The following is a 25,536-nucleotide window of genomic DNA, read 5'->3' on the forward strand; positions in this document are numbered from 1 at the left end:
TAAATATTTACTTTAAATGTATGCACTTATTGTTCAGCTCAGCTGTAAGCTTTAAGGTCCTGGACCTAACTTTATTTTTCTTTTATTGATGGTCAATTGGCAGCTAGTTATTGTTTACATTATCATGATAGTGTTTGTTGCTGCATAAAAGCTTTTGAATCGAAATAAAGACACAGTTAGGTTGAAATAAAGTTGAATTTGTGTTTTATATATTTTGGTTAAGTTTGTTTCCTATACCAGCTGTAAAAAATTGTCTAGTAAGTCTGTTATTGATTTTAGTCTTATTTTAGTCGACTAAAATACCAAGCAATTTTAGTCGACTAAAATAAGACTAAAATTAAAACAAATCAGATGACTAAAACTTGACTAAAACTAAAAAGAATTATAGTCAAAAGACTAATACTAAAACTAAATTAAAATTTCGTGTCAAAATTAACACTGATATATAATATAAGTTATATTTCATATATACACTACCATCCAAAAGTTTGGGGGTTGTACTATTTTATGCTCAATGAAGCTAAATTTATTTGATAAAAAATATAGTAAATGCAGCAATATTGTAAAATATTACAGTTAATGTGGCTGTTTTATAATTGAATATATTTTGAAAGGCAATTTATTATTATTGACAAAGCTGAATTTTCAGTATCATTCCTCCAGTCTTTAGTGTCACATGATCCTTCAGAAATCATTCTTATATGCTGATTTGCTGTTCAAAAACATTTCTTCTTATTGCCAATGTTGAAAATGGTTGTGCCACTAAATATTTTCATAGAATCCTTTTTTTAATTTTGTTAAATTATTTAATGAATAGAAGGTTCAAAAGAACAGCATTTATTTTATCAGTTTATTTGATTAATCACTTTTGATCAATTTGATGTGTTTGCTGAATAAATGCATTCATTTCTGTAAAAAAATAATAATAATAGCAGACCCCAAACTTTTGAATGGTAGCATATACTACTCAAATCCCATCTCCCAACATCCAATTGCAATAGATAACAAATGGAGGTGAGGGTCAAGGACTTCACATACCTGTGCAGCATCCATTTCATTCAGCATCACAATAGTGGAGCAGTTGTAGTCGAACACTAGCCTCCAGAAGTCAGCCACAGTGTTGGGCAGAGGGTGCTGCGTTACGATGAACGCCGCCGGCTGTTTGTGGCTCTAGGACAATCAATAAGAGAACAAGTTAACTCTTCCTCCCAGCACTGAAGAAGTCCCTGAACCCAACACATCCCAACGTGCCTCCCATGAGTAAAGACCGAAACTAAACCGAGACCTGCAGAGGGACAGGAAACACAGGGACTGAGTGATAACCTTGCAAAGAGATCCATTGACAAGGACTGCAGAGGTTTCGTTTGAGACAAATACACACACTCTGCTAGCATGGGTCGGCCATTCATTTCATTTGGCTACTTATCCTCTTTTTTCATCTTGTTGTTCTTTATCTGAGGTGCGTGTCTTCTGTCATGATTATGCTTTTTGGATGCTGCGTGAAGATGCTGGTTTACGGTACGAGTGTGATTATGATCTATGTGTGGAGATTACAGAGATGTGATCTCATCTTGTACTCTGTTAAATTGGCTTGTTTATATGAGATTGTTACTGTGTGATCTCCAGGCCGTCCTCAGGGATTTATCAGAGTGCACTATGGGAAGCGCTGTGATATAATGTTTTGAGTTATTTACTATATAAAAAAATACTTAAAGTTTTAGAACTCAAAAAAAATAAATAAACTACAGCAAAACGGTAACCGCAAGCAATTTATTTGAGGTTTTTGTGAGTGCTCTTTTTATAGTTTACATTTTTTTCTGTTTAATCCTAAGCATTGGAAAAAGGATGTACATAAATTAATATCTAAATTCTGACTAAAATAAGTAAATTATAGTTACAAATGTTGTTTGGGTGTATAATAAGTGGGAAAAATGTATATATGACCCCTTTAAAGTTCAATGCAAGACTGAAAACATAATGCAACTATACTAGATTTTTACATTGAACATAGTTGGCCAGGTAACCTCTAACAACAGCAATCAATCTTACGTCCATCAGTGCTGCATTGATGTAATTGCTGGACTCGCCATCAACAGAAATGAGGAAAGGCAGGCAGCGGTCCACCGCGAGGACGTCCATGCTGCGGTTCTTATCGTGGTTACGCGGGAGCAGACCTACGCTGCAGTCCTCCGGACGGACACGCGGTGTCACTATATTCAGAGTCTGAAGAAGAAGACAAGGACTGTAACATACACCTTTAAAACATAGAAAAACATTAGGGGTAACACTTTAGTATAGGGTCCAATTCTCACTAATAACTAGTTGCTTATTAACATATTGGCTGTTTATTAGTGCTTATAAAGTACATATAATGCATGACATCCATAATCCTACCCAATACCCTAAACTTAACAACTACCTTATAAACTATTAATAAGCAGCAGATAAGGGGTTAATTGAGGCAAAAGTCATAGTTAATGGTTAGTAAATAGTGAGAATTGGACCTTAAAATAAAGTGTGACCACATTAGGCTGCTTTTGGTCTTTCTTAGGGAAAAATTGTGTCTTTATAAAAACCAATTCCGCTCGCACTGCTGGACCAACCACAAGCAATGCAAATATTTTAGCAAACTGAAGGTCAGTCATTACTTATGTATTAGACAGACTGAAGAACAGAGACGTTGAGGGAGAGAGAGACAGACAGTGAAAAAAAGCTTACAACAGAGAAAGATGCAGCGCTAGATAGAAAGATAAACGAAAGATCTTGGAGGAAAGAAGGAAAGAAACATATTCATCATATCTTATGAAACACCTCACAGATCTAAAAGCTTTGCTTCGCCCTCAGACGGTAGTGGCTCACTCATTTCACAGGGAACACAAAACATAAAGGCACCAAAAAAAATAGCTCAGCTCTGGGCTTTATGGGGCTTAGCAGTTAGCCGATGGCTTGTAAAGAAACGCTATGAGTGAGGGTGTCTCATCGTTAAGTTAAATCAGTTAAGGACGCTGCAGCACTTTGCTGATTGACTTATTCAAATGCGCTTCGAATTTCGAAGTAATCATGACGAAATCGCACCAGAGAGCTTGATGAAGTTGTTAGAAATAGCTGTAAGGCCTTCAGCCATAATAGAAGACTACCAATCGAAAGCCAAAACCTTGGAGGATTCTTTAAATTAGGCCTTTACGTGGGCTGCTTCTGTTGCTCGCGCATTACAGTTTAAAGAGCCGCATTACGCTTAAAAAATGTATGTTCCTGACCTAAAGACTCTCTTTACTATCTCATTTGCTCTTCCTAGACTGTAATGAGATTGAATGATGAGCAAATAGAGGCTGATAAACTGAGAAATCTAATTTTTGTAGTTTCACAGATTGTGCTCAAAGTCTGAAATCAAATCTCACTATGAACTCGAACATATCTCTTATACTAAATACTAAATGATCTGAGGTGTGCTATCCACAATAATGTTTTAGGTCTTTACTTTTACTGCTTGTCTCATTTGTGTCTCCTGGGTTGTGAAAGAGCAATTTCCATCTGGACATATTAATTCACTTATTGTTTTACTGTGCAAAGTGTTAACTGTTGTACTGATGGTATAGTAACATTTAAGAAGCAATCTACTTATGAAAGACCAATCCATTCGTGTAAACTGCTCACCTGAAACTCATCTTTGATCTGGCTGGAGTTGGTCTGAGGGTCCAGTCTGCTGATGTTGTAGTAGATGGCTCTGAATTCACACACTGGGATAGCCGTGTTCCCACACAAACATGCTTCCAGTATGGCATCATGCACAAACACATACTGCTCCTGCAGAGAGAGAGAGACATATATATCAACTCTTACTAAATTTTTTTTACCAGTTTACCACAACATATCAGTGAAAAGCATATATGAAAGCACCTTGTTTAAAATAATGCATGAATCAAATAAATGCAGAATTGGTGTGCATCAGACACTTGAATGGTAGTTTTTAATACCTGTATGTGTGTGTCTTCTAAAAAACTGTGATTTTTTTTTTTTCAGTGAACAGTTTTATATTTAAATGCAATTATCTATTTAATTATAATTAATCCATACTAAAGTCACTTTTTCTTCTGCTGATTCAAAATATTCTGACAGCTGGTAGCTTGTAAGGCCACGTGAGAAAACCTCTCTTTGGCATTTTAGCGCATTTATTAATAATAAAAAACAATAATCAGAGCTCTTAATTAATTAAGGGTTTGATTTAAAATTTGACATCTTCTAACCAGCCAATCTACATAAATCATGATCATCCAAACACATCCGTTTAAAAAGCCTGAGCTCGAGCTGAGAGTGATCGCCGCACAGCATCATAGCAAATCACCGGGGAAATATGGAGCCGATGCTCCCACAAATGTTAGCATGAGAGCGGTGCATGGACATTGAGATAAAGCACAGTTTGCTGATGGCGAAATGACTTCAGCCTCAGGGATGTTTTACATGGATTACAGCGTTGCAGCTTCTGATGCCAAAATCCTGCGGTGACAGCAACGTCCCCCAAAACGGTTCCAACTGCGGCCTTAAAAATGGTATTAAGGGGGCACTCGAAGCACCATCCCCATCCTGCACCTAATATTAAACTCCTTCTTAAACCCTGGCCACAAATATGGGCTGGAATTATCCATATTTTTACCCAACAATGCCTCCGGCTTAAAGCTGTAAATGTAGCCCTTTGATCCACACTAAGCTAAAGTCAAGCTGGGCTGACCTCTCGTACCTATTACTCCATAACCTGGTGAGCACTTCTGCGTAGGGCTGAGGACAAAAGACCAGGAAAAAGCCTTTTAAAAGATTAATTGCTGTGTGTTGTATCTGTGGAGGATTAGCTTTGAACGGAGCTGAAGGCTGACACAAATTGCCTCCCAGAAGCCATTATCACCACCACTGTGTTTAGTGTTAGTCTTTTAAAAGCATGCTTTCCTCATCGCAAAAAACATAGAATCGAATAAAATGGCATGTTGACTTGATATAGTGTGTTATTAAGTGAGCATGACTACTACTACTAATTATTATTAATATTTAAACAACAACAATAATTTATTATTATAAATGATAATAGAAAAAAATCATCATTGTACTAAATAATTCAGAACAATGGGTTTTCACATCAAATGCTTGAATGATTTTCAAAAAAAAAGAAAAACATTTTTATCCACCACGAGGGGGCATGACTTGGAATTCCAACATCCAGCTAATTCTGGGAAGGGGATCTGCCCGTCAGGAGATTAATGTAGGGAAGAGAAAGGTTATCTAAGTTTTAAGATTTAAACAGATGGCTTCAATATCATCTTCACAGATTGAAGGGTTTAGTAAAAGGCTATGTGAGTGAGGTTCTGAGGTTGTGATTGAGAAGTATGTAAACTAGTGAAAGGGTTAGTAAACGACTGTGTGTGTGAAAGAGTGAATCATTGAATATAAGGATGATTGAGGAAAGGAGTGAGTAAATAGGCTGTGCATATTCTGGCTGCCTGAATGAAGCTGAACAGACAGTAAGGTGCATTCTCACCTCCGTCTGGACCATGTTGACTCTCTGTGAGCGCAGCTCTCTGATGCAGTTGAAGATGTCCACCACTCCTTCACTCTCGGCCATGTCCAACATAATGTCCACTGCAATGAAGCAGCCTGTTCTTCCAGCACCAGCACTGCGGAGATTACACAAGAACAGGCTTATGCTTAGGCTTTTGAACGCATGATCTATCTATCTATATTACACAACACATTCATAAGACTGAGATTTCTGCTAAGAATCAAATGTTAGGTGTTACGAAAACAGGGTTCTGGCTGACCAAGATGCTTGTGTGTGTGAGAGAGCATTTGGACAGAAGATGTGCCACCAGTCACTCTAAAACAACACACACACACACACACACACAGGGCAACTCCATGGTGTCACAGATTGGCCGTCACTCACGGTGATTAATGGTAAGAGTGGTAAACAACTGACAAATAGAAAGCAAGGGACGGAGAGGGATGAGGCAGGGAGGATGTCCTTTACACCTCACATCCTCAGTCATTCATTCATTCACTATTATCATCATCCCCAAATCACCATACGTTATAAGCATACTGTATTCGAACTGATATTCATTGTAATTAATCGTCAAATTTCTAAGACTTCTAAATTACATCTACATTATCAAAACTTTTCAGAAAAAAAAGAAAAAAAAAAGAAATAGTTGTAGACATTCTGCTACATCCCTTCCGTCATCTTAATTGTCAGTTTATATTTTTTCGCAAGTAAAATGCCTTTAAGTATAATGGTGAAAATGTCTCTCTTCAGGTCATGGTTTGAAATATTGTGAAATAAAAATACAGATTTTTATAAAGCAAACATAAGAAAATATTTTATATTGTTAGTAATATTTTAAGATAAACATTTAATGGCCTGAAGCTACACTCATTAATGTACAGTACTGCATTAAAATATATGTTTTGTCACCAATAATATAAACTACAGAGATGTAATCATAAAACTACAGATATTTCTATGCATTTTATGTAAGTAGTCTGCTATACTAATATAAAGATCTCACTGTTTTACATTGTACATTTATTTTTAGACTTTTTCTGGTTTCAATACAATGTTCTTACTATCATTTAATATGTCAGGTTTTACAGGATTAACATATGCAACATAGTTTTTAATCAAACTGCTGAAAAATACACAGTAAAAGACCTAAAAAATTACAACAGAGCTTCATAAATAAACCATATTACTCAGATGTTATATCATAAAGTAAACTTTTGTATACTACAGTTAAATATGGTACGTCAGTTTGTGTTGTGTCAGGTTTGACTAATATCCTATTACTGACATTAACCCTGCGAGCAGCAAGGACATTCTGCTAAAACTCCTTCTGTGTCACATGGAAGGAACATTTGGAATGTTCTGAAAAACTACTGCTTGAATCCAAATCTTAAACTCTGCACTAGGAGGACTTGACACTTGGGCTAATCCGCTCTGAAAGTCTCTTTGTCACATCTGCTGCGTCTCTGGGATTGCAGGGCCGACTGCAAATTTACTCTGCCATTTCACAGTCTCCTGCTGTCACCTTTCATTCTCAAACCTTCTTCCCACACGGCCCCCAATTACTCCCCACAACTGTGAGAGCGAGTCTGTCGGTGTCCATCTGTGAGCATGACGTGGGCATGTTGTGGACAGATTCATTGGTGAATGTCTATTCATGTGCCGAAGCGTCCTACGTTAGTGTGAGAATGTGAGTGCTCGTGAATATGTGTGAAAATCAGCTTCTCTTCTACCTCCCTTGGTTCTTTAACTTGATACATGAGAAGTTAGTTCTGCTGCCAGCAAGTGTTCATCTGGACTGACAAATGTTTGAGATAACATAAAAATGTTTAAATACATTTAACGAAATCAATGCATTCACCTAATTTCACATTAAAACTGTTTCAATTCACTTAAATCGCAAATACTTAAACGGATAATAAAACAGTAGCTGATTCAGAAGCGCCAGATTGTCGTAGCAATGTCAGAATTACCTCCTCTCCTAGGTTCACGAAACACTCATCCATAAAATGCGTTACTGTTCTGTTGTAACTTGTAAGTAATCTTAAAGATTCCTAAATGCATATACTTTGGTAACGCCAAATAAAGTGTTTTTACTTTTGCCTTGATACACACGGAATCTCCCTGACATGGCTGCTTCAACACTAACTGTGATTTACTGAAACCACGGCTTCTTTCTTTGCATGAACATTTGGGCAGTATTACGCAAATATTTCCGCAGTGATGTAGAAATGTGGGGGCGTGTTTAAATGAGGTGTTTTAGCGGGGTGTTGTAGAGTCTTAACTTTGATTAGGAATATCTCTTTGGATTTGAGACTTTAGTCTTTGCAACTTTACAGATCTTCTACAAGCACCAAGAGCTTGTAACACTCCAAAGAGAAAGGAAAAATTGTAATCACATCATATGACCCCTTTAAATTCTAATTAATCAACAGACCTCTCACGGTAGATTAATAATCAAACCATGAATCCAACTTCAAACCAGAACTTTTGAATTGATAAATATATGTAAGGAGACTGAGAAAGGGACATAATGAAGTAAATGCAAGAGATGTTTAGATAAGAGCGCACCTGCAGTGTACCACGATGGGTCCTGCGTCTGGAGGATTGAGGAACTTGACCTGGCGGATGAAGCCCAGCAGGCCTGTGGCGTAGCAGGGAACACCGTGATCAGGCCAGCTGGTGAAATGGAACTGCCGGATTTCTCGAATTTCATGGTGACCCTTCTGCAAACAGGAGCATGTGTTAAACTTAATATCAACAGGTGTCATCATCTGAGGGTAAGAGACAGGTGATCATGGTAAAAGATGGCTAGAATTACAAGACCCAATAAATGCATGTCAATAACAATTGATACCATGTGTTTTTTAATTATTATTATATATATACACATATATATATATATATATATATATATATATATATATATATATATATATATATATATATACATACATTTTTTTTTTGTGAGTGTATAGAGTTTAAATGCCATGATTCCATGGGAACAACATTATGGACAGCAAAACAACTTTCAGAACTTTGTGATCTTCCCTAAAATTAGTGCAGAAAATATGATGAAATGTCAGTCAGGGCCTTATGGTCAGTGTCTGAACCACTGCACAACTACACGCATGGTTCGATCTGTGTGAGTCTTGAAGCTTTTCAGACACCGTGTTGTGTTATAGTACATTCCCCCATTACTTCCTTACTAACACTTAATGCTCTGATAAGCTTTTAATTATAATTTGGGATTGAGAGCGCCATAATCCGTGCCTGGAGGTGCTGATACCACCAAGTGAGGACCTGTATAGACGTTTAATGCAGCTTGTGTGTGTGTGTCTGGAGAGTGTGTGTGTGTGTGTAACTAAGCTGCTATAGATAGCGGAAAAAAACTCTCTGATGTCCAGCAATTGAAATCCATGAATGCAATCCATACCTAGACACATAAGGACACTCAAAAATGGTCTTAAAGGAAAATGCCACTGTTTTTCCATATTCCACTATGTTCTTCCCTCAAATTAGACAAGTTGAAATGTACCTCTCCCATCTCAGTGCGTGCACTCAATCACTGTAGTGCACAGTGCCACTATGCTAGCGTTTAGCTTAGCACCATTCATTCCTTAGGATCCAAACAGCGATGAATTCAGAAGCTACCAAACACTTCCGTGTTTTTTCCCTATTTAAAGATGGTTAAATTAATAGTCACACAAGTAAGTATGGGGACACAAAACATACTTTTATTTTCCTAAGTGGATAAAAATATGACTATAATGTATGGCAGAGGAGCACTCAGGAGTGATGATATTACTGTTTCGAGGTCGAAGTGCTGCAAAGTGCTCTTCCGCCATACATTATAGTTATCATTTTTTATCCACTTAGAAAATGGCCACTGTTTATTTTGTGTGACCATATTTACTTGTGTAACTACTCATGTAACCGTCTTTAAATAGGGAAAACATGGGAAGTGTTTGGTGGCCCATCCCTGTTTGGATCCTAAGGAATGAATGATGCTAAGCTAAATGCTAGCATAATGGCGCCACACGCTACAGTGATTGAGTGCATGCACTGAGACAGGAGAGGTATGTTTCAACTCATCTAAGTTGAGGAAAGAACATAGTGAAATATGGAAAAACGGTGGCGTTTTCCTTTAAGGAAGAGTTTACCAATCCATCTAAAGCTGAATATTAATAATACCTTTCTTAACATTTGAAATCTAGAATACTGCAGTATGTGGGATTTGTGTCACAGACCTCTCCAAGAGGAACATGTAAATATATAAATACATTTTTTTTCAATTAAAGAAAATTGGAAGGGTGTCCTTAATTGTGGCACGATGCAAAAACAAACAAACAAACAAACAAATACCCTTAAATGGTCCTTAAATTTGGGTTAATTTCCTAATGTAAATATAATTTAGAAAATATAATATATACATAACATACTAATATATAAATATACAATTTATATTAAATAATTAAAAAAACAAATGTGTTTGTTTGTTTGTTTTGGGGATGAAATGTGTCCCAGACATGTTTTCATTAAATTTCAGAAGATTTTTCCTTTTCTCTGGAGAAATATCTGAGAATCAGGAGACTTAAGTAAAAGACCCTGTTTGATATCCATTTGATCTCATTGCTGTCTAAGAGAAACCAGAAAACATCTCTAGTCATTTTCTGCTCCCACTCATTATGAAGCACAACTATGGGCTGAGAGGAGCATGTACCCTAACAACTCTCTTTCAGAGTTGAGGTTTGAAAGCGTTTGAAAGGCAGCAGCCTCGTGAGACAGATGGATTGAGTGATTTAAGAAAGTTGCTGATGACATGCTGTTCCATACACATTCTCCCCCTCAAAAACGTCTCACAAACACTAATTTCTCCCACTTTCAGAGCTTTCCTACATCTGTTCCGTTTGGATTACAACACTCAACAACAAAACTCTACCCGCTCCTGAGAGCTTTTTTTGCCATTTGCTTTTGTTGCAAAATATTGTCTGTTGGTTTACGTTAAGATCTCATAAAGTTTGTTTGTTAGAACATTGTGGTTGTGTTTTTTAAATTTATGCATGATCTGACATCAAGCTGTTCATGTATGCTAACAACAATAAAAGTGATTGAGTGAGAGATGCATTATGGGCTTTAACACAAGCTGATGGTTCGTATGGTAAGGATGAACATGAGACTGAACAGAGAGATGCATGCAGAGAATGCTAAAAAGTTTATTTTTAATGTACTTGAGAAACTGTTAAACTATATATATATATATATATATATATATATATAACTCGTTTTAAAATAATATATTTTTTTAAATACTTGCATATGTAGTATATATACAGTATGTGTGTATGCACATATTTAAGGGTAAATTTGTCAAAATTGAGATTTATACATTATGACAAATAAATAATCTTTCCATTGATGTATGGTTTGTTATGGACAATATTTGGCTGAAATACAACTTTTTGAAAATCTGGACTCTGAGGGTGCAAATAAATACAAATATTTAGAAAATCACCTTTAAAGTTGTCCAAATAAAGACCTCAGCAATGCATATTACTAATCAAACATTAAGTTTTGATATAGTTACAGTTTTTGATATATTTACAGATGGAAATGTACAAAAAATCTTCATGGAACATGATCTTTATTTAATATCCTAATGATTTTTGGCATAAAAGAAAAATCATTCATTTTGACCCATACAATGTATTTTTGTCTGTTTAGATCGACTTTAGACTGGTTTTGTGCTCCAGGGTCACATATATGTATTATACGTATTTATATTTTTTCCTAATTTATGAAATGATTTTATTGTTAGTTGTTTTTATTATTAACATTATTTTTTATTTTCAATAAATACTCTTAAATCATTTATAAAACATTCATTATTACATGGCTCTGTGGAATTCTTGATTCTGATTGGTCAGTCACAAACGCAGCTACTGCTATTTTGCCACGATTGTTTAGTACACTGTAGTGGATTAGGAGATATAACTAACAAACTGGCAAGATTTTAAAACATTTTCATCTTAAATCAATACTTTTTATTGCCTCTATTATTTATGTGGTGAAATGTCATATAATAAGTGGTTTGACTGCACTCTTTCCCTTAAATATCTGTCTAGTATGAACTTGCCGTTTGCTAGCAACTCTTTTCTTTGCGGAAGCTTTGCGTTTAAATATTTCAACTCAAATCAATATTTTGTGTCTAATTATTTACTTATGTGGCAAGTAGCCATGTAATAATTGAGATAATGTACATCCAGCCGGTTGTTATCACATAATAACCCCCTTCGGGGTCATACAAGACCCCAGCTGGCTGGATATACATGATCTCTTACATTACATATAGGCATATTACATGGAATTTTAGCATGTACACTGATACAAGGAAACTTAGAACTCTCAAGCAATGAGACATTTCACATGAGTGTAGATGGAGGATGGGGATTTACCTTCTGAACAGTAAAAGTCCTGATCACATATTCTGCAAGAGGCTCCGTTTCAATCAGTGTCACTTTAATGTCTCCATACAGCTCGGTCTCATCAGGCCAATACCGGACACATTTCACCTTAATGGACACATAGGAACCCACACACACACATTATTACACAACATCTGCATCTTAATTTCTCTGGGTATTACTCTATTTTACAGCAAGGTCTAAGTCAAATTGGCATTTGCAGAAACTGTATTATTAAACAAGTCCCTGATGGCATTTTGAAAACACAGAGAGCTGTAATTGGCCACCTGTCAGACAGGATGCTATCTCTGAATGAACAACCCCTGTGGTCCGAATTCACTGGAGCCAATCAGTGAACACCTCTCAATTATACTCAACGTGACATCAAACTGCTCTCGCTGGAGATATTGTGAAGGACCTGTGCACATTAGGCTCCATTTTAGGATGTCCTCCAAAATGCTTGAATCACTTGTTTAAAGTTTCCCTTGTATATAAAGCAATACTTATACTTTTTTTTCCATTTGCATTTATTTGGTGGGTCAATCTCATGAGTTCTTGGCATATTTTGTGAGAAGTGGTTTAGACTCTTAAAAATAAAGGTTAAAAGAGTTTTCACAGATATGCCATAGAAGAATGCTTTTTTTTTTTTTAAAGCAAAATGAAATGTGTTCTTCACACTATTTTTTTTTTTGTAGTGTGAAGAACATTTTAATAATTTAAATAAACTTTTTCCACTATAAAGAACCATGGATGATAAGGGTTCTTCATTGAACCATAGATGCCAATAAGGAACCTACATGTTTTAAGAGTTTACAGAGCATCTAAGATTTGGGAATGGAACCAACAACTTTGACTGTGCTTGCTATTTTCTATTCTTTGAGATGTGGAAACTAATTGCACATTTGCATGGATTTCTTGTTAGATGTTACTTCCAACGCCCACCTCACAGATTTATATGTGCGCTCCATTTAACCGGGAGAGCATAGTTAAATGTGTAGCAATTGGAGGAGTGCTTCGTAAATAACATTCTTAATCCGGTGATATTTATTAAGGAAAGAGATAATTACAAGAACCCTACCCTGCCCACTTCCACCAGGTTGGTTACCATGACGATACTGGCAGAATTCTCTTGCCAAATCATCCTCCAGAAATCCCTCACAGTTTCCTGCATGGGCCCTACAGGAGAGGAGGAGGTACACATTTAGAAGATCACGCAACACTCACAAAACAACTAGAAATAAGATGCAATGTTTGCTTATGGATTCACAGACAGTCCCTGAGGGAGAGAGCATCGCAGACCACACTAGTATATCATGGGTTATTCTTTCTTTTGAAGATGGATGAACAGTGCAGGTTAAAAAACCTAAAGTACTTAGTATTGTTTTGCAAGTTTACAGTATATTTTGATTCATTATTTGTTTGGTTTTGCACTAATAGTAATATTGCATTATTATAAATATTATGGGCATATTATGGGAAAATGCAAGGGGAAAGAAACGTTGGCTTGTTTAAAATGTAGATAAGTTTCTTCATCAGAGCAGATTTGGAAAGATTTAGCTCACCAATGGATCCTCTGCAGTGAATGGGTGCCGTCAGAATGAGAGTCCAAACAGCTGGTACAAACTTCACAATGATCCACAAGTAATTGTGGATTATAATGTTCTGATGAAGAAATAAACTCATCTACACCTTGGATGGCCTGAGGGTGTATAAATATTCAGCAAATGTTCATTTTGAACTCTTCCTTTAAACTGTTCTTTATGGTGTGAGTTGGTTCTAGTAAAGGGTAAATCCATGTTTGAACATCCACATTTTTACTCAAATCGTTCAATCCTAAAAACATATATCCCCCCTCCCACAGTAAAGCTATACATAAACTAGCAAACAACACTAACAACTGGACAACAACAACAGCTAAATAGATTGAGATGAAGGGGGTGACATCTTTTAAAATATGAAATATTAATACCAATTTCTACTATTTCTAGCAGAGCTATGGTGATATTTTGCAGTGCTTGCTTTACATAAAAACAAACAGGATCTCAAATAGGGTGACATTCAACTTAATTTGCAAACATTTTACCCTAATACAACCAATAAATCTAAAAAAAACAACCTCATTTATAAATCAGAAGCGTATGAAGTGCAAAATGAATTCACAACATGATAAAACTGTATGCTCAAACAATGTGACTCAGCATATCTGACAGATGCATGTCGGAAACTAGAAAAGCTACTGTACACTTGTACTGTAACTACTTTTAGCTAACAATCAAAAGCCAACATATAGTCTAATTAATTATGCTTTATATTTTGGATATGATGTGTAGAATGTGTTCAGGTCAGAAGACGACTTCTGGTTTTTCTGATGCTGTGCATTTGTTATGTGTTTTGTTAATTACCTTGTGTGGCTATGTAGTGCCTTGGTCTGTGGTAGCCCTGGGAAACAGAATGAAAAAGGAGGATGAAAATTATTCAAATGAAAAAAATGTTATACCTGCACAAACAGCATGCAACAATTAACTTGCTTAAAGTAAACTTAGTTTGAATCCAATTCACTCAATGAGACATTGTAATTTCACCTTTCTCTCGTATTTTAACCACTGTGAAACAAATTGGTGACCAGTGTAGCCTTGCTCATGTCAGGCTTTAAAGCACCGCTGTGGTTTATGAACGGAGCTGGTAATTGTTTTATTATCAGAAATGAGATTGGGTGGCCTGATTATAGCTGCTGCGGGGAGAAAAGCCTTGCGCTGAAGCATACCCACGCGTGTTTACGTCTCGTTTTGTAATGATCACAATCATATTGACTGTGTCATTATGGTGTTTAGATCAAGTTAGTGGATTTGGAGCAGCCAAGGAAGCACTTTCATTTGAGCTCTCGCTCGCTGTGGACATGGAGCATTTGCTAGAGTAATTTGCAGAAATCCCCTGTATCCTTCATTCATTATAAGCAAGGCTCTCAGGAGCGTATCACATAAATATTGCATTAAACTAAGCCCTTCTTTGACAGCAAAGAGTGAAGTTTTAAGGTGGTTACACAATACACAGAATTTAAAGGTTAACACTTTATTTTAAGGACCAATTCTCACCATTAACTAGTTTGCTTATTAGCATGCATATTACTACCATATTGGCTGTTTATTAGCACTTATAAAGCACATATTACTGCCTTATTCTGTATGACCATATTTTAGATCATTTTAATGAATGATATTTTTCATAATAAAATAATAATGAGTTAATAAATATCATATTAACAAAGTATAATCCTTTATATACACATTTAAATGAACATATTTGAATTTCTTAAAAAGAAATAAAGATATGTATGTATATATAATGTGTCATACTCACGTCTATATAGTTGGCGTTTATGTAGTCAGAGTGGGGGTCTCCCTCCAGCAGCTGCAGTCGGACACGAGTGTGATCGTCTGTGGGGTCAAATATTCACAGAAGAGCCGGTCTAAAGTTAAACATACACTTTAAAGGGGAGCTATATATGCATGAGCTGGCCAGGAAACAATGGCACTGTATTGTACTGTACTGTGTGCATGTCATTTTCCCAAGCAAGAGTTTTGTGTGGGAAATACATTTGGACAGAGAAAAATCACAAACTCTACAAACATTTCTGCTAATTTGCAGTTGTAAAACCTCAACATAACTTTCTGCATGAGGAAGACAATTACAATTTTTTTTTCATCTATAATGATGAGAAACAGTTCTTAAAAAAGTACTTGTTTCTAAGCAACTCAAGTCTGGGTGCTCCAAGTTCAGCATTGCACTCTAGGAATTGACAATAAGAATCCAACCATTTTCCCATCCAACAAAGTGGATAAACAGTTGGCCAATGATGTAATTGATGTAATTTCTCCAGAACCACCAATCTTCATCTCTCTTCGCTATAAACACTTCACTATAAACACTTTTAGCTTGGGTACCGAGTCTTTCCTCCCTTGAAAGGTAAAGCTGCATGTCTTGGCAATTATGACAACACTTCTGGAAAAGTGGAAGAAGGTGGAAACGGAAAGAGAGGAGGGGTAGAGGAAAGGTCTGACACTAGCTCCGCAAACCCGTGTGGCGTTCTGCTTTGATCACATGGAGAATGCAAATGTGCAGTTGAGGCATGTCGACTCCAAGCTAGCGGATGTTCTCTGATGGCAGGCAGCTCCGCAGAATCCCTCCTGATTTCTCTCCGTCATTTGTTCCGAGGAGAAGTGAGTCCGTGTCTTGAGTTGCAAGTGGGTCGTGAAGGTTGTTTACTTTTGGACAGCCCCTCCTTTCTGTCCAAACCTGCAGTGTTTCTTATTCTGTCTGCTCAAAATTCACCAGCTTATGTTTTTTAACTTCAGACTTTATTTGCTGCTCCTCTCTTGCTCACCTCACAAACATCAGCTGTCTTTCACCAGTGCTTTGGTCTGTCTGCTGACCTCTCTGCTCCCTAAATGGGAATATGCGCGAGTGAAGCAGAACAGAGGGAAATAGAGGGATGCTGAGAGAGAGCGAGAGAGAGACGGGGCTAATTAGACGCCACTGAGTCAGTTGTCATAACAGCAAGCGCTCGGCAGGGATCTCCTCCACAGTGAGGGGCCAGACACAAAGCTCTAATTGGGAGAGAACGACCAGACTACAGAAGAGTGCCGTGATGCATTGGTACAGCAGTTCTGAGTCAGCCTGTAAAACTATCCAGATGTCTGGGTGACCTGTTTAGACACGTATGACAAACGTTACAGTGACATGATGATGAGTAGGGTTTGCCTCAAAGTTGTGTTAATTCTGCACAGTATGCGGAACAGACATGAGTTGGTGATTCCTCATGTCCTGCAGTTAAATGAGCATAGGTGTGCCATTACGTTTCTAAGTGGTTAGGGTTACTTTTCAATGCTTAGACTGTTTTCTACTGGGGACATGATTCATATTGAGCTGCTTTTTTGACTTGGGCCAGTAAGCAACCACCCAGAACACTTCACCAATCTAGCCCTAGAAATCACCTAAGCAAACATTTAGCAACGCCATAGCAACCACCCAGAACATCCAAGTAAATCTCAGCAATGTCCTTGCAACCACCTACAACACTATAACAACCACATAGTAATATCCTAGAAATCCCCCAGAACACCCTGGAAATGTCACTGCAACATCCTCAGCAACCACAAAGAACACCACAGCAACCCCAAATCAACACACACAACCACCCAGAGCACAGCATCAGGTGCACCGCAACACCCTAGCAACCCCATATCAATGTCCACAACTCAGAACACCCTAGCAACTGCATAGAATCACCCTAGCAACACCCATATCAACACCCACCACCCAGAACTTCCTATCAGCTGCATAATAACACCCTAGAAACCCCATATCAACACCAACACCCCAAAACACAGTAACTGCATAGCAACACCCTGGCTAGCATATCAACGACCACAACTCAGAACATCCTAGCAACTGCATTGCTACACCCTAGAAACCATCCAGAACAATCTAGTAACCCCATAACAACATCCAAGCAACCCTCCAGAACACCCTTGAAACCACATTAGTACACATCCAGAACAATATATATATTGATATTGATAACCAGCATGACTGCAGCTTTTTAACGAAAAGATTCCAATATATTTTACATTATTCAAATGAAATCAAGCACTGAAACATTTTAAGAAGTGTGTGAAATGGAAAAACAAATATGTTGAAAATGAATGAATGACAAAGAAATAAATTCAGTTATATAGAAGAAGCATCTGCAAACAAATTCTGCACAAGCTTTTCTCCAAACTAACTTTCCCTTTCTGAGCCATTTTTGCAATGACTTTCAAGGTCACTAAGATATTTCAGTGCCATGAAATTCAATAATTTTCAAACTCATCACAGTTTCCAAATACTTTCTAATTATGCAATCATTAAACGACAACAACAACAACGGTTAAAACAAACAAATAAACAAACAAAAAACAACACATGCAGCTTTAGGCTAAAATCTCTGGCATAGTGGATCTCAGGTGCACTGATAACATTAAAAATCCTCTATCGTTTTGTATCTTATCCTAAAAGTAAATACCAAAAAGAACAACTTGGTACTTTTGTCTGTTTAACAGTACTGCCTTCAAATTGTCAGCAGTCTATTAATCAGCGCTCTCAAGCTTTTGTCCTCGCCGCTGCTCTTCTATATAACCTCAGTGTGTTGTCAGCTTGCCCCAGTGCATTATACACCTGAACAGCCTATTAAATCCCTGCTTGGCAGAAAAGAGGTTCCAGTGTCAAATGGGCCGAGTACTGTCGCACACACCTCATGGCGTGAGAGCAATGCACTCTAATCCAGTTTAATCCATTTCCATCCGCTCTGGGATAAGACGCTTTGCTCATGAAGTCTACCTGAGAGGGCTTTAGAAAGAAGCAGAAGTGTTTATGCGAACGCATGAGCTTTGAGAGCTTGGTGTCAGGACAAGTGTCATCCTAATCTGAAAAGGATTCATTTCGGAGGGTTGATTTGCACCAACGGCAATAAAAAGGATCTATTTGTCAACATATGCAAGGATTCTTATTAAATAAATGAACTTCCATCTGTTATACGCAACATTTTGTAAGGAAGTGATCCTATTAGTTTATATAATTAGATAAAGGATACAAACATCACTCTCTCAATTCGTTTTTTATAACCAGTAATGGGATTTAATGGAGGTCAAATGCATGGAGACTTTTGCTGGCCTTTTGCACTTTTTGAATGTTTTTATTTAGAAGTCTCACGGAAACTTTTGACTTCACCAGTCAAAAGTGGAATTTCAATATAAACATTTCTCATCAAAATGAAAACGTTGATTCTCGAATAAAGCATGACAGCTTTTCTGAGCTATGAAAGAGCAACCTCGAAATATTGATGATGTCTAAATCGACTAATCATTTTAATGTAAATGAGGTATGAATATGACTGTGTTTACTCTTGGTTAAGAGCATTAATCGATGACGATAAACAAACAAAAGCGAGAGTGTAATACACTACACAGCTCATGTGAATGCTAATACTCCAGCTTTGGTCAATACATCAGAGGAGAATTTTTTTCGCAAAGACTTCAAGGCAAACTGAGGATTCTGGCAGCACTACGTGAAGGGAATAAATGTCAGAATTTGAGGAACTCAGAGAGAAGAAATGAGAAGGTGTCTTCATCCAGACACACATATCCATGCATTCAGAGCACTTAAAAGACCAAGACACACTTTCCTTTGTGTTTGGACTAATGAAAATGAACAACCTGGATATTTAGTATTCAGAAGGTGCCTTACCCTGCATATTTTAACCTCAGATCCACAAAGGCATTGATACTAACAGGTTAAAATGAGTGACAGTTTGGATAATGGGCCAATGTGTGTTGGCTATCCATTGGGGGTTTCATCCCTTTTCATGGGATGGTTGCGTGATGTTGGTGCTCGTTACATGAATTGCATCATATGAGAATTTTATGAATTTAGTTGAAATTGCCATGCACTACAAGTAAATTAAATAAATTAAATTAAAGTAGAGCTAATAAATAAAGTGACAACAAAAATAACACAAAATATATATTTTGAAGAACTTTGGGGTCCAAACAACATTGAACCCAATTTACTGTAACACTAAAACTTTTTATATCTTTTTTAGGACATATCATACAGATTTTGAACAATATGAAAGTGAGTAAATGACGACAGAACTTTCATTTTTGGGAGAACTATGCCTTTTACTATCCCACCTCATGATATCTAAGGTAACACTGAATGTATCAGCCGAGGACAAGGCAATCCCAGAATGCATTTTGACAAACTTAAAAAAACTAAACAAAAGCTCTATATACAGTATGTACATAGGATGATTTGAGATTTGAGATTCATCAAATTCCTGTAAAAATACTATAATTTTAGGCAGGCACTCAAAGTCCTCTTTTACCAATCCATTAAAAACCTTCTGCTCTTTTTCTTTCTGTTGAGTTCTCTGTAATGTCATTGTCCTCTGCTTTGGGATAAAACCCATAGGTATGCTGTGACTCATCTGTTCCTTCTCAGACCTGCTGCCAAAGCATTTCCTGCAATCTCAGTCCAAACAGAGCACGCATCCGTCAAACAGCCTGTGCCAAATCATAGTATGCTTGCTATGTGCACATACCTCCCTCCCAAGCATAATTGACGAAATATACTAATGAGGAATCATCTGGAAAAGATACAAAAATCTTAGCGTACACAGAGAAGCAGAAATTGGTTTCGATGGCGAGCAGGAGTAAATACGAGCCTTCTTCCTACTCCCCCACCCTCGTTCTCTGATATGTAAATGTTTGCCAATAACAGTTTATTTTGGGTGTAGAGTCTCGTGAATTATAGATGACCATATGGGCTTGAATGGCTGACACTGGCTGTTTAAACACTGAAGAGATGAGCGAGACCAGACAGATGTCTCTAATTGAAATGGCTTTCCTCATCTCCTATAAATTGTCAATGTTAATCAAGGGATGCATGGCCAATTTTGTTTGTGGGTTAATTTTTTTCTTGGCTCAGTTTGTAAGACATCGCTCCAATTTAGGGTGGTTAAACTATCATTCACATAATGAAATGCTTCACAAAACAATGCCCTCCTTTGACTGGTCGACTAGAGATTTTTCAGTTACTTAAAAACCCATTATCCAAGTCCAAATGCAATGCATTTGGTTATATTAAATTTAGCCATGAGTTAAAGCTATATATATATATATATATATATATATATATATATATATATATATATATATATATATATATATATATATATATATATATATTAGTGCTGTCAATCGATTAAAAAAAATTAACTAATTAATCGCACAAATTTTTAAAATTAATCACGATTAATCGCGATTAATCGCAATTAAAAGACTGAAACTTTTTGGATATGTAAATGTAAAATGTAAATAATTAATGTAAACTCAAGACAAAGAAACTATTTAAATTCAAAATATGATTGTTTATTGGAATTTTTGTTTAACTTGTAACACAGATTTTCTCATGTAAACAACATACCTGCAATAAACCATCAATATCCTCCAAATTAACTGTTGGCTTGAAAGCCATATTTATTACAGAAATAAAAACACAGGCATGTAAGTACCATTTGAATTTCAAAACAATCAATGCCAATAAAAAACAAAAATGATTTCCATGTTGAATTCTAAGTGGACTGCAAAAAAATTCCAAAGTATAGTCATTGCCAGTGCTTTAAGTGGGCCAGTACACACCGGTACTCAGTACAGCCACTTCCAAATATAGCTCTTGAGCGTACCGCCACCTCTCCGTGCGCCCAGAACGTGCTTGTAGCGTACCGGTACGCTCATTTGGACATCTGTTTTAATAGAGGTTTTAATCTTTTACCTGCACTGCCGATTTTCAGAGCGCCCTTCACAATGCAAGCTTCCTAATTCATCCCACCCAGAGCAGAAACTACATTACCCATTCACCCTTAAGTTATACAAGTGAATAGTGCATGTGTCGCTTTTCCCACTGTTAAGTGTCAACAACTCAACGTGGCCGGAGAAGGTGTGTGAAACGCGTTGTGAGTTATACTAAAGCAAAATCTTGAGTATTTATTGTATGATAAACATTAAAAACTGTCTGCGGAGGTTGAGTCGTCCTGCAGCCCCCGCTGGCTGTTCATTGGCTGCAGCATCTTTTTTCTAAGTTCTAAAAAAATACCATAGACGGCAGGGCACAAATTTAGATATTCATTTATCTAATTAATCTATAGCCTATGCACAAAGACAATATGATATTTTTGTCCCCTTTTTGTTTTAAAGCTTGATGAAGAAAGAGAGCGCAAGTTGCTGCAGCTGAGGAGGACAGTGATGCACGCGTACAGGGGTGATTGACAGTTCGCGGCACTGTGTACAAAAAATACTCCGCTACACAATTATTTCGTTATTTTCGTTTAAGCTTATTAACGTTAGCGTTACAGAAAGGTCTGATTTACGCACTGTTACAGTCATTTTTTTTTTTTTTTTTTAAACAATGACATTTGAGTTCATGATTTTAATGTTGCTGTTTCTTGTGGCAGACTAAATGAAGAGTAATGTTTCTTGTGGCAGACTGAAGAGTAATACTGAAACTTTCCGTCTAAAAGTCCTTCCTTGGTCTTATCCATATTTCATTGCACGTTGAACACACATGGCCACAACTGGAAATAAAAAAACTGCAACCGCGTTAATTGCGTTATTTTTTTTTAACGCGTTAAATATTTCAAATTAATCGAATGCGTTAACGCGCTAATTTTGACAGCACTAACATATATATATATATATATATATATATATATATATATATATATATATATATATATATATATATATATATATATATAAACATTCTATATATATATATATATATATATACATATATATATATATATATATATATATGTATATATATATATATATATATATATATATATATATATGTATATATATATATATGTATATATATATATATGTATATATATATATATATGTATATGTATGTATATGTATATATATATATGTATATATATGTATATATATATATATATATATATATATATATATATATATATATATATATATATATATATATATAGGAGTTTTTGCAGTGCTCTTCTAGAAAACATAAGAATGTTTAGGTGCTTTTAAGCAGTCATCTAACTAAAAACTAAATGCTACACATAACTACAGGCTAATGTCACAGTTACAAGCAAGGTACCTTCCTAGGGACCTGGTGTTAAATAAAGCAGACATCTCCTTTATCTCCATTTTTCACATTTTTTCACATAAAATGATCCTTTGTACTGATGAACAGCCTGATGGACAGTTTTCATTGGCAACCTGTATAATTAAATGGGTTTAACTAATAGCAAATTCATCATAATACCCGCTGGCTGTGAGCGACTGACAGGTTATTTCATTTGGCCCAATGTTTCATCTCATTTTAAGAGCACCATGACAGAGACAACTAAATCTTGTAGAAGAAATATAATGTCAACAACCAGATATCATTTAATGGCGCTATATTTGCAAAATAATTACCAAAGTCTATCATGGTACTACTCTGGCAATAGCATCATGTTTTGACATCTTCAAAAGTATTCTTTGAAATATCTTGGTGTACCATGTATACATGGTACTTCCATGGTATATGAACATGGTGAAACAGGATTATGTTAAACTATGGTACTTAAAAATATACCGAAATTCAAGTTCCATGGTATTTACATGTACCAATGTAGTTAAAAGGTAGTTTTTGGTACTTTTTTTAATGAAGTGGTCGGTACTGTGCACTTCTGTGAATTTTTGATGTGGTCTTACCTTAAACTTGTAAATACAAAGAATATGCTAAGGTATGTCGAATGTATCATGATGTTACCATCTGATAACTCGCCGTAGTAGAGTACTTCCACAGTACTTTTTAATCATAATGAAAATTACAGCCATTGGTGAGGCTGAGGTGTGAGGTGCAGTTATCAAGGTGAAAGAAACCCAGAATTTGATTTAGGAATTTTGTTAAATACTATTTAGGATTCTTTGTTGTTTCAGTACTCACAAGCGATGATGTTGCCGTAGCGATTCTTGTTGCGGTTTTCTTCCTTCTTGGCAGTTTCCCATGGTGCCGTTTGTCCCTCGGCCAGACCCTGGAATCAAATCAAGAATATTTCAACATGTTCATCCATTACAGAGACTGCTTTCACACATATGCATATCATTTCTGATAGCTAACATACAAGTCAAACTTTTCACACTTTTCAGAAATAACAGGCCAAGTTAGGTGCCTCTTGTCCCTTGATATCACTGAAAGACTTGTGTGTGTGTGTGTGTGTGTGTGTGTGTGTGTGTGTGTGTGTGGAAGGGTCTGGTAATTGTAGACTTAATCTTTAGCCTTGGGTCAAAGACAAGACTCTGAAATGTCAAACAAGAGCACTGAATGGTGGCCACTTAAAGCAGCAGTGCAATCTTCATCCTGTCCAGCACACACAAGACAAGCCATTTACTGTGAGAGATCTAAAGAAACAGTGGTCTGCATTAAAGAAAGACTTCATGGACAAAGTGATTCAAAACAAGCACATTTTAAAGATGAATTGGAGGGGGGATGGTCTATCTTTAAAAGACGTCTCTATGAAAGATCAACCATAGAAAATCGAGTTCATTCACAGACCTCATAATATGTGTATTCTCTATTTGTTTTATTTTTTCCACTCTCAGGAAAAATTTAAGCGGAATTCAAATTCATGTTAGAACATCCAAAAGATCACCAGAAAATTCATTAGATTTTCACAATGTAGTGTTATTGACATGAGCTTGCACACCGTCAGTCAAATAATTAATTATAAATTCAGTATTAGTTTGTAAAATTAAATGGGTTTAACTCAAACCAAATGACAGGCTACTTCATTCGGCCACTGTTTCATCTAACTTTAACAGTGATCTTTTAGGAAAATATAATGTCAGTAACTATATATCTCATAATGAATGGCATCTATAGTATGAATTGTATTCCATCCATCCATCCATGTATTGCTTTTTGGTACTTCTATTAATGCAGCAGCATACTGTATAAGTAAGTAATTAAATAAATGATGAGTACTTAATCTAAAAATACTATCACATAATGAACTGTGATGTTATATGAACAAAAGTAGAAAACAAATAAAACAAAAATAAGATAAGTTAGTAGTGTTAATGAAAACTATGAACCTTTTTATTTTCATCAAACAAAGGAGACAAAAGTGTTATTGTGGACTGCTCTACATGCCTCTACTAGGCGAGCTTAAATGAGTGGCCAGATATCAAAAGATCAACTCCCCGAAATCAAAGCTTCACTGTTATAAGGATACATTCTCTGCCCGGTATTTTGGCAGAATCTGGCAACCATTCGCACACACTCACTCCTCATTGCAGAAGATATGAAATGAAACACCAACAAACAAGCTGGAGTTTAGCGATCTACATGAAAGTCTTCCTTCAGGCGGTCTGTGTGTCATGAGATCTTGACTGTATAGTTTGTGATTGTGTTTGCTGAATAAACGCACTTACTCAACTGCTGTTGTTTTAATAGAGAAATAGGTTATTGCTATTGTCATTTGGAATTAGTGGAATAACTTGGAATTTCACTGTTATAATATTTTTCCTTTATTTTAGCAGTTTTCATAATGTAGACAGAGTGATTGCATAAGTCTTTGGTATTAATTTAAATAATAAAAAGCCTATAATAAATCAGTACACTAGATATTGTAAAACACACAATGCATTTTTCACATGGCAACAATCATTATGATTATAATTTTGAGCAAAAATTATTTTGATCAGTTTAACCATTTTATACATTTGAGTAAGACTAAGATTAAATGAAAAATGGCTGCCAAATATTTAATTAATACTGCTGTAAGGTTAATTAATAAGAATTTTATTTCTAAAATGTCAAGTTTTCATTGACTAAAACTAGACTAAAATGTTGAGTCGACTTTAGTCGACTAAAACTAAACAGGATAAGGTTGACTAAATATGATAAAAT

General features: G+C 36.1%; 1 protein-coding gene across 7 annotated transcripts in view; it reads right to left on the bottom strand.

Annotated features, from left to right (window-relative positions):
• Positions 1 to 25,536, bottom strand: part of LOC128015952 (receptor-type tyrosine-protein phosphatase T-like) — a 247,730-nt gene that overhangs the window by 10,501 nt on the left and 211,693 nt on the right. For 4 of the 7 annotated variants that reach the window (XM_052600217.1, XM_052600216.1, XM_052600213.1 and 1 more), the window contains 10 exons: positions 23,572 to 23,659; positions 15,367 to 15,452; positions 14,412 to 14,448; positions 13,088 to 13,185; positions 12,001 to 12,117; positions 8,117 to 8,271; positions 5,525 to 5,660; positions 3,655 to 3,804; positions 2,050 to 2,223; positions 1,039 to 1,170 (listed from right to left, as the gene is read on the bottom strand). In XM_052600217.1, coding sequence (XP_052456177.1) covers positions 1,039 to 1,170; positions 2,050 to 2,223; positions 3,655 to 3,804; positions 5,525 to 5,660; positions 8,117 to 8,271; positions 12,001 to 12,117; positions 13,088 to 13,185; positions 14,412 to 14,448; positions 15,367 to 15,452; positions 23,572 to 23,659 — 1,173 coding nt within the window. The remainder of the gene's footprint in view (positions 1 to 1,038; positions 1,171 to 2,049; positions 2,224 to 3,654; positions 3,805 to 5,524; positions 5,661 to 8,116; positions 8,272 to 12,000; positions 12,118 to 13,087; positions 13,186 to 14,411; positions 14,449 to 15,366; positions 15,453 to 23,571; positions 23,660 to 25,536) is intronic. The other 3 variants (XM_052600218.1, XM_052600219.1, XM_052600214.1) reach the window with 1 other exon arrangement.

This window comes from Carassius gibelio, chromosome A6 (assembly GCF_023724105.1).
Source record: "Carassius gibelio isolate Cgi1373 ecotype wild population from Czech Republic chromosome A6, carGib1.2-hapl.c, whole genome shotgun sequence".
NCBI classification, from domain to species: Eukaryota; Metazoa; Chordata; class Actinopteri; order Cypriniformes; family Cyprinidae; genus Carassius; species Carassius gibelio.